Source organism: Centruroides vittatus, unplaced genomic scaffold (assembly GCF_030686945.1).
Source record: "Centruroides vittatus isolate TY-2023 unplaced genomic scaffold, ASM3068694v2 contig_1051, whole genome shotgun sequence".
Lineage (NCBI taxonomy): Eukaryota > Metazoa > Arthropoda > Arachnida > Scorpiones > Buthidae > Centruroides > Centruroides vittatus.
The window spans coordinates 957,527-967,968 of record NW_027120680.1 but is presented as its reverse complement, the minus strand read 5'-3'; the positions used below and the strand labels follow the sequence as shown (position 1 = coordinate 967,968).

The 10,442-nt window shown below is 35.7% G+C and overlaps 1 protein-coding gene across 1 annotated transcript in view; it reads left to right on the top strand.

Moving 5' to 3' along the window:
- The first annotated feature begins 2,563 nt into the window (after positions 1 to 2,563).
- LOC136971653 (papilin-like) overlaps positions 2,564 to 10,442 on the top strand; it is a 136,364-nt gene continuing 128,485 nt past the window's right edge. The window contains exons 1-14 of the mRNA XM_067266122.1: positions 2,564 to 2,683; positions 2,758 to 2,925; positions 2,999 to 3,193; positions 3,263 to 3,445; positions 3,518 to 3,691; positions 3,755 to 3,940; positions 4,012 to 4,192; positions 6,234 to 6,363; positions 8,348 to 8,420; positions 8,495 to 8,662; positions 8,736 to 8,930; positions 9,000 to 9,182; positions 9,268 to 9,453; positions 9,526 to 9,718. Of these exons, the coding sequence (XP_067122223.1) occupies positions 2,638 to 2,683; positions 2,758 to 2,925; positions 2,999 to 3,193; positions 3,263 to 3,445; positions 3,518 to 3,691; positions 3,755 to 3,940; positions 4,012 to 4,192; positions 6,234 to 6,363; positions 8,348 to 8,420; positions 8,495 to 8,662; positions 8,736 to 8,930; positions 9,000 to 9,182; positions 9,268 to 9,453; positions 9,526 to 9,718 (2,261 nt within the window). The 5' untranslated portion in view covers positions 2,564 to 2,637. The remainder of the gene's footprint in view (positions 2,684 to 2,757; positions 2,926 to 2,998; positions 3,194 to 3,262; positions 3,446 to 3,517; positions 3,692 to 3,754; positions 3,941 to 4,011; positions 4,193 to 6,233; positions 6,364 to 8,347; positions 8,421 to 8,494; positions 8,663 to 8,735; positions 8,931 to 8,999; positions 9,183 to 9,267; positions 9,454 to 9,525; positions 9,719 to 10,442) is intronic.

Below are 10,442 nucleotides of genomic sequence, written 5' to 3'. Positions count from 1 at the left end.
ACGACGATAAATAGGTAACGCCATCTTTTAGATGGAATATTAATTAATACGTTATATCGTTAATAAAAGTTTAAAATGTTTACACATTAAAATTAAAATATATAAAATTAATAAAAAAGTAAATCTAAAATAATTTTATAATTTATTAATTAATCTAAAAAGAAATTTTAAATAATTTTTTAAAAAGTTATAATTACAATATATTAATAAAACTAAATTAACAAAATTTTCAACTTTTAAGAAGATTTTCTTAAATAAAATTTATTTAAAAAATTTTAACATTTAAAATTAAAGAGAAATTTGTTTCAATAAACGTCACTAGATGGCGAAAGCACGCGTCAGTGTAGGATTTTACACTGCAAATGCCATATGTAGATCCCATTGCTTTATACAATTGTTATTGTATGAGATATTTCAATGTATTGTATACACTCGATTTAGTGCAAATTTTCCAGGCAAACAAATATCGTGCGCTAAATTTGATGTTTGCATTAAAATACCAACAACTGCACCTGAACTTCTAAATTTATTATTTTAGCAATACTAGACTACAAGGTTTCGTTATAAGCAGGTTGAAAAACCTGCTTATAACGAAACCTTGATCCAAAATGGCTACTTTTGGTTATTGTTCAATCACATTTAATAGTTGTTAACAAAGTACAGTACTACCGAAAAATTAATACATACATACGCCATCTAGTGGTAATTAAGAATAGAAACAAGTACTCGAATTAAGTCTTCAGATCAATGTAGATACATTTAACATCATTAATTTCCAAGAAAACTCATTAATTCCATCCGTCTCTTCTACTAAAAGCTATGATTACGAATGGATCCATAGTCCCGATTTATGAACTAACTGATAATTAATATAGCCTACAAGGTTTCCATTATTTATCAATGTAATAGTAATTATTATTAATAATGATTCTCACTATTATTGTATGATGGAGGCCAGTTCATGTCTTAATTAAGAATGGTATGCTGAAAGATGCTCCCGAACACCCCTATTGTGCATCTTATTGTCTGTTGGATAAATCTTTAAAATTACTCACATATTGGCTTTATGTAATCAATTCTAAAATTCAATCTGAAGACTGTAATTTCAAATATGTCTACATTTTGAAATCTGTCTGTAACCACGCTCTTTGCAAGAGACTTTAAAATTCAAATCTTCGCCTGAAACGTTCATGTTAGCATTGTATCACCTGGTTAAAATCCACTGTGTTTAATTTGCTCATGAAGTTTTCGAACACGTTTTACAACAGGTAAGTATTTTAATTACTACATTTATACGTTTACGTTAATATTTAGATGTAATATAAGGCAAAAGAAAACAAAACTCGACAGTTAGCATGACTGTTGAAATCATATCAGGGATGTATCCAGGTGTTAATCGACTTGTTCTCGAATACTCGATACAAGTTAGTAACTAATTACTCCGTACCAGGCAAACTGGTAGCACACGTTACCTTATTCTAATTGTTCTCACGAACTACATTCTTTTAGGATTTCTGGTATGGGAATTCCAGAACCCAATTCTTGGGAATCCTGAAAACCGGTCCCACACGCAGCGGTCCTTGATCCAAACACAATTTTATTAGTTTTGAACACTAGTTTTTATTTAAGAATATCCGTATTGACAACTTATCAATCTGATATCTTGCATTCAACGGACATTCTAGATTAAAATAATCATTAACTGTAACGAATTAAAGCTTGAAAATGAATCTAAGTTGTGCCATGGCTATGAGAATGCAAGCGGAAAATGTTACTACGTTTTCCTTGACAATGCCTAAAACCGCATTTTACGAATTATTACAAGAGTTCGGGACAGACAAACAGACATTAGAATCTTTTATAAACACTAAATTCATTCGAAAAATTATCAGTTTGTTATTTATATCGTTTACAAGACATTATTAAATAACCTTAATTCCTAATTCTTTAATGTGAAGGAACAGGTGATGATAAGTATTATCTTTATAAGCACGTTTTTTTTAATCATAGAAAAAATCATTTTTAAAAATTTATATTTCGATAAGATATTTTTCAATGGTTAACGAGTAATAAAAATACTTTCAGCATCAATTCATAAAAATCATTAATTTAAATTACAATTTCCATTATTTGAATTAGCGTTAGAAATATTGTTAATTGTTATATGTTAATGTAAATTCATGTACTAACTTCATTCATTCGCGAAAATCTTTAATTAAACATAACTTCCTTCCTCACATCTTAACTACGTACAACTTTCGCAACTGTTCCATTCTATTTCAATATTTACAATGTTTCTCCTGGCCAAATTTCGTTAATTTATTATTGTTTTATTATGTTAATATAGCAACACCAACAACAATTTTATTCATACGAAATGCTAAAATGATTCACTAAAATCTAGCAACAAGCTGATTACAAAGAAAACGAATTATAAACAATTATGTAAAAATTACATTTTTAAAAATAAAGATAAACATAAAAAAGTAACTTTTGTTTCCAACAGATGTTTACTCAAACATCGTTTCCACGTTTATCTAAAAAAACGATAACAGAAATCATATCTTTAATAAGGTATTCTCTATAAAAGCCTACTCTGTGATCCACTCTTTCACTTACTTCTCGAGTAGATCAAACATGAAGTTCTTGCTAATCCTGTGTACCGTTGCTCTCGCATACGCTTGTAATTACAATTTTTTGCATTTTCCTTCGTATATTTGGCTTCTCGCCTTAAACGTATAACGTTTTCCATTGCAGCCAAACCGTCCTGTCGACTAGAACCCGAAACGGGTTTGTGTCGCGGCTACTTTCCTCGTTTCTACTACGATCCCAAAGATGACACCTGCAAGAAATTCGTCTACGGAGGATGCGGAGGAAACGATAACAGCTACGCAACCGAAGAGGAATGTTTAGCAGACTGCAGAGGTAAGAACCACGTCTGTTCTTGGAGTGGCCGTGACCAGATTTCCCAGTCACACTTTTGATGTTTTAAATTAAGAAACCGAATATTCTGTGGATTCCGTGGCTTATTGCCACCTGAAGCCGGAACCAGGAATGTGCTTGGCTTACATGCCACGTTATTATTACAACGCCAAAACGCGTAAATGTGAGAAATTCATCTATGGTGGGTGCGGTGGCAACGCTAATAACTTCGAGAGCCAAGAGGCGTGCGAAAGCAAATGCGTTCAGCCAGGTAAATTCTATTGTTTCGCATAAATGCACGAAAGCTCTTTTACTTCTTAACCGTTATTTTTGATTATAGAAGTCGAGTTTGCTGATGTTCCCGTTTGCGAACAGCCAGCAAAACCTGGTAAATGCCTCGCTTACATGCCTCGTTTCTACTACGATAAGACTGAAGGAAAATGTAAGGAGTTCATTTATGGAGGATGCGGAGGCAACGAAAATAATTTCCGTACTCTGGAGGAATGCGAACAACAGTGCGGAGGTAAAAATTCTCATTTTCTTATTTATAACTGAACCGATAGTTTTCACACCAAGATACTGACTTTGCTTACAGTCCAATACTATGAATCCACGTGCCAACAGAAACCCGAAACCGGACCCTGCCGCGGATACTTCCCACGTTATTACTACGACGGAGAGAAAGGAGAATGCAAAAAGTTCGTCTACGGTGGATGCAAGGGCAACGACAACAACTTCCAAACTGTAGAAGACTGCGAAACTACCTGCAGTAAGTGTCCTTTATCTACTTGGTTTATTAAAATTACATCTAAGGACTGCTGTGTTCCTACAGAAACCCAGGAGAGTCAACCCAGCGGAGTCTGTTTTCAGGAGAAAGTAGTTGGTCCTTGCAGAGCAGCTTTTCCTAGATTCTACTACAATCAAAAATCCGGTAGATGCGAATCTTTCATTTACGGTGGGTGCCAAGGAAACGAGAACAATTTCGAAACTTTAGACGAATGCCAAGACACCTGCCAAGGTATATTTTAAAAGTTTTTACTGTTCTCTGGGCATTCGCGCAATACAGATTAATATTTTTGTATGCCATAGTTTTCTCGGCTGAAGTAGATTGCTCGTCGGCACCCGAAACGGGTCCCTGCCTCGCTTACTTCCGTCGTTATTTCTACGACAGAAACAGCCAAACTTGCAAAGAGTTCGTCTATGGTGGTTGCCAAGGCAATGGAAACAACTACAAAACCGAAAAGGACTGTCTCGAAGCCTGTGCCTGTAAGTATATTTGCCTTACGAATCAATGAGACATTTAATCGTGTTATAATAACGAGATTATCTTGTTTTAGAATTCTGAGAATCTTCTGTCTAGTCAACACTGAAGACTACACGAGAAAATGATTAAAGTAAAGAATAAATTTTAATTTTAAATATTAATTTATTTGTCATTATTGTTTATTATCTACATTAAAGTTAAGATAAACCGCAAACACTGTTGAAATACAGTAGAGCATCGATTATCCGACCTACGATTAACCGAACGCGTTCTAGTCGGCAAATTCAAATGTCCGCTAGTGATGTGGCGCTACAATATTTGGTTATGTCTTCGCTAGTTTAATATTATTTTTGTTAAATTTTTGCATGTTTTAGCTGGCAGCACTGGCTCGACCATGAAAGGGAGGCTAGTATTTAAACCAGGCCTAATGCACTATACTAATAATGTATTTTTTCATACTTTTCGGTTATCCGACCAACCCCAGTCCCCAATTAAGTCGGATAATCGATGCTCTACTGTAATTCCATTTTCGAAAAACATTAAACAGAATTGTAGTTAAATTACCTTATTTTTGAATTTTCAAAATAATCACGTAATATTTCTAACCAATCAACGATTAAAAACGGTTATTAACACTTTTAAAAGTTAAAAATATTTCGGTTATCGATTAATTAATAGTAACATCAAAATTTTTGTAAATTTCACACTATGAAAGGCGAGAATTGTTATATAAATTCAAGAATTATCGTCCTATTTTCTGCAAACTACGTCATTAATTGAGTCTACGTGCCCGAAATACGCAGCTTTGGCCACAAAATATAACACAATAATGGGCGACAATAAATAAATACGATATTCTTAACATATAATAGAAAATATAGTTGTATATCAGTCGTGTAAACGTCGTAAATGGGGGAATAAAGCGAAAACCTACGGCTTCTTTTTCATTTGCAATGACGTAAAACAGGTTAAATCACTTACAAACATTTTAAATTGCAATTGTAAAGATGATAATTCTTATTTTTATATAGTACTTAATGTTTAACAGGAAATTCCACATCCATTGAAGTAAAAATAATCATAGAAATGAAATAAGACGTTTCTTTTTTTATGGACGTCCTATGTATTTTATCCCTTTCTTATGAGCACATTTTATCCAATTGAGCAGGAGAATAGGCACAGAATGGAATGAGATAAAACTCCAAGAAACTAGTCTACCCTATTTTCGCGTGTGTTTAGCTATTTTTACGATTAACGGACCCGTTAAAAATGGGCATGGAAACCACCAGTTGGTAATTTCCTCCATTTTTATTTTCACGAAACTGTATTTTATAAATTTACTATTTGAGAAACGCTTTAAAATTTCAACACGAGATTCGATATAACGTCTTATAAGTTAAACCCTGCGTAACACAACACTCGCGAATGAATGTAACTAAAGAATGTAAAATTCGAAGAAAATAAAACGGGCTCTCGCTAATCCGGTCTCATTGCGCAGAGTGAGCCAGATTAGTCATAGTGCCGGATTATCGAAAATGCAGAAACTTTAAAATAACAAATGACGTGACTTCTCGCCTTTCGGTACCGAGTTTTTGTTTTTCTTTTGGTGTCAGGCAAGGAAGAATGAGAAGTATTTACAAGGTCTGTCCCGAACGTAAGTGTACTAATTTTTTATTCAATGAGTGTGCAGCTTAACACATTAATTGGTGTTTTCACGTTGCTAGATATCTTAGCAGTGTGTCTAGACCTGTTTCGAGTCGATCGGTTAAGTCAAACGTGAACAATCTGTTTGTGTAAGATATAGTGTTTTAACATATCGTTACGTTTGAAACAGAGAAAAATCTCGAACAACGGTACGCTATCAAGTTTTGTGTGAAACTCAAGAAATCTGCAACCGAGACATTTGCAGATTTAACCGAAGTTTATGGAGATGCCACTTTATCCAGAAACAACGTGTTTAGATGGCACAAAGATCCAGGGTAAAGACGATGCTTATCGTTTTTTTTCGACAGCCGTGGAATTGTGCACAAAGAATTTTTACCTTCAGGACAGACAATCAGGCCTTCTACAAAGATGTCTCGGAACGGCTTCGAAAACGGGTCAAGCAAGTCCGCAGAGACATTGCGGAAGATTGGGTGCTGCACCACGATAATGCGCCTGCTCACACGGCGAGAGCTGTTAGCCGAGAAAAAATCCCCACACTCCCAAAACCTCCCTACAGCTCGGATCTAGCTCCGTGTGACTTCTACCTATTCCCTAAGATAAAATCCAAGTTGAAAGGTCGTCATTTCGCGACAGTGGAAAAAACTTTGGAACCTCTGTGTGACCTCCCAAGAATCGTACTATGAAGGAGATCGTTTGTAGTTTGATGTAACTCTTGTATATTTTGAAATAAAAAAAATTAGTACACTTACTTTTGAGACCTCGTATAATTAAAACAAAATTAACAAAGTGTTGGTTTTAACTGCACTTTTTAAATCCATAACGTTGATTAATAATTGGTCCCAGTACAAATATAAATGCTTCCTATGTATATCCTACGTAAATACTCAACTTAAGGTCTATATAACACCCAACAAAGACCGTATATACTCTGGGAAAAATATAATGCCTTATAACTTGGGGCTCTATATGTCAGCTTCCCCCTTACATTGCCTCTTATAAAATATTCCCCTTTAAATGAGTTTATTCCACAAACAAGAGAATTTTGCATTTTAACGATTATCCTTATAGACACGTTGTCACAATTCTGGGCTTTTTTGAATCATTTTAATTTTAAAAACCACGTGACTTCCGGCCCAGGTATAAGTTTTCCATATCTGGTTTGATTTTCATCTAAATCCATTCTCGAGACTAAGAAAGGACGGACGGACGGACGGACAGCCGACCAGGGCCGGATCATCGAATAGACAAACGAGACAAATGTCTAGCTACTATTTAAATTAACAATATAAATATTATTGTCACAGAATGACACTGCTGCTACTAGATTTACAGACATTGCCAAAAACGTCCACAAGGCACAACGCTATGCCCTTGTGGACGTTTTTGGCAATGTCTGTAAATCTAGTAGCAGCAGTGTCATTCTGTGACAATAATATTTATATTGTTAATTTAAATAGTAGCTAGACATTTGTCTCGTTTGTCTATTCGATGATCCGGCCCTGCAGCCGACAGTGGGAATCTGTAGGTCTGCAATTTGAAAACAGCAGCCCAATTATGTTATATTAATTCTTCCGTTATGAAATTCTAGAAATGTTCTAATTTTTGTTTCAATTGTTATATTTTTAGAGAATTTAACACTTTTTCCAACATTTATCGGGTTATCGTTATTTGAATTATCGAGATAACTCTGGAAGTATTACGGAATTTTGTATAAAATTTATAGATAATTTCTATAATATGTTTTGTAATATGTTGCAAAATGAAGATTATAATCCGTCTTATCATTAATTAAGAGAATAAGTAAACAAACAACTCGGATATGGACGATTTTCCAATCCTTCTGCATTACGTAACGTCTTACGTAACGTCATTCAAAAAAAAAAATGTTCCGGGATTTATTAGAAATGTAAAGTTTCCGGGTCAAAGGTTACGAAAGGTTTCTCCTTGACCTTTCAATAACTGAGTCTACCAGTGGCAGAGTGTATAAAGCCATTCAACGGTGGTAGTTGATGCGAATCCGCCACCAACTACCACATCGAAGAGTAGTAGTTAGTCGAGGATTAGCACCAACTACACTGTTGAATCGCTTTATATATATATATAAATATACAACGTGATTCTTTCATTGTACGATTTTTAAACTAAAGTTGCTTACAGAATTTCTGTAATACAATTCTCATGCAAAGTGATTTGGCAAAACATACGAGTATTATGACCATTGCAATTAAAATTTCTTTAATATTTTACGAACTATTTCTCGAAGTCTCCGGAGTAATTTTTTTGGAACTTTCATAGCTCCGATTCAGAATTGCGCATTTCTCGGCCAAGTTAGGTAATACGATGTGTATGCAAAATATGCCACGAAAAATAAACTTTGCACCTACCAGATGTTTGGTCAGACACAATTTACACGTTAATCTATAAAACGATAGCCGAAATTCATATCTAAGAAGATTAATTCAATTACTTCCTATAAAAGAGGATTCCTGAAAATAGCCTCACACCACTTCAAGTATCACAAACATGAAGGTCTTGGTAATCCTGTGTACCGTCGCTCTCGCATACGCTTGTAATTACGATTTTTTGCATTTTCCTTCGTATATTTGGCTTCTCGCCTTAAACGTATAACGTTTTCCATTGCAGCCAAACCGTCCTGTCGACTAGAACCCGAAACGGGTATGTGTCGCGGCTACTTTCCTCGTTTCTACTACGATCCCAAAGATGACACCTGTAAGAAATTCGTCTACGGAGGATGCGGAGGGAACGCTAACAGCTACGCAACCGAAGAGGAATGCTTAGCAGACTGCAGAGGTAAGAACCACGTCTGTTCTTGGAGTGGCCGTGACCAGATTTCCCAGTCACATTTTTGATATTTTAAATTAAGAAACCGAATATTCTGTGGATTCCGTGGCTTATTGCCACCTGAAGCCGGAACCAGGAATGTGCTTGGCTTACATGCCACGTTATTATTACAACGCCAAAACGCGTAAATGTGAGAAATTCATCTATGGTGGGTGCGGTGGCAACGCTAATAACTTCGAGAGTCAAGAGGCGTGCGAAAGCAAATGCGTCCAGCCAGGTAAATTCTATTGTTTCGCATAAATGCACGAAAGCTCTTTTTCTTCTTAACCGTTATTTTTGATTATAGAAGTCGAGTTTGCTGATGTTCCCGTTTGCGAGCAACCGGTCGAACCTGGTAAATGCCTGGGTTTCATGCCTCGTTTCTACTACGATAAGACTGAAGGAAGATGCAGGAAATTCATTTATGGAGGATGCGGAGGAAACGACAACAACTTCGTCTTTTTTGAAGAATGCGAGAAACAATGCGGAGGTAAAACTACTTAACTGTTGTTATTAACCGAAACCAATAGTTTTCATACAGTGACTATTTACTAACGACCGCTGTGTTTCTACAGAAACTCAAGAGAGTCAACCCAGAGGAGTCTGTTTTCAGGAGAAAGTAGTTGGTCCTTGCAGAGCAGCTTTTCCTAGATTCTACTACAATCAGAAATCCGGTAGATGCGAATCTTTCATTTACGGTGGGTGCCAAGGAAACGAGAACAATTTCGAAACTTTAGACGAATGCCAAGACACCTGCCAAGGTATGACGAGTTGAGATTTTTGGATAATTAAGAGCATGGGCGCGAGTCTGATTGAATATCTGTTTGCCATAGTTGTCTCAGCTGCAGTAGATTGCTCATCCGAACCCGAAACTGGTTTATGTTATGCGTCATTCCGTCGTTACTACTACGATGATGAAAGTGAAACCTGCAAAGAGTTCGTCTACGGAGGATGCGGTGGCAACGGCAACAACTACAGAACCAAAGAGGAATGCCTCAAAACCTGCGCCAGTAGGTTAAGAATCTTCTAAATTTAATCTATTTTTTCACAGAACTCTGAAGACGTTACAAATGATCCGATCTTCGTGTAATTTTACTTACTATATTAAACTTTAAATTTATAATTCAAAGTTTGTTTCCGTTTTTTAATAATTAAAATTATGATTTAACACCAACACCACTGTTATTATTGAATATGTCTCGAAAACGAGCAATCTTTACGTACTTATGACGTTTTTGACGTACAGTGATACGTCGGCAACACGTAACAATCGAAATGTAGATTTGAAGTAGTTTAACAGACCCCACAAAGTCGGGTAAAACAAACAGAACAGACCTAATATTTCATTCTTCTACATCAAAATATGAGAAGGCATAAGTATAATTAAATAAAAATTTAAATCTAAAAGACAAAGCTAATCATAATCTACCTTTTCTAATACGTATTTTGAATACGTAAACGATGCGTGAGGATTGGAAGAAGAGTCCGAATGCCTCCACAAGTACATCATTTCTGTACGTAGTACGACTTTAACCCGGAGAAGGCATTCGACTTCAATTTAGATATAGAATCTGTACAGTTGCCAAAGAGTTTAACACAAAGAATCTACGAAAATGTTGACGTGTTAAGCGTGGAGGACGTACAGGTAGCGTCTAAGACGAGCAAAGAAACAGAGCAATCGACAGAGCGGAAATGACATCAAAGCAATGTGGCGCGGAACTTCAAAACGTGTGCAAGATCCGTTTTCGGT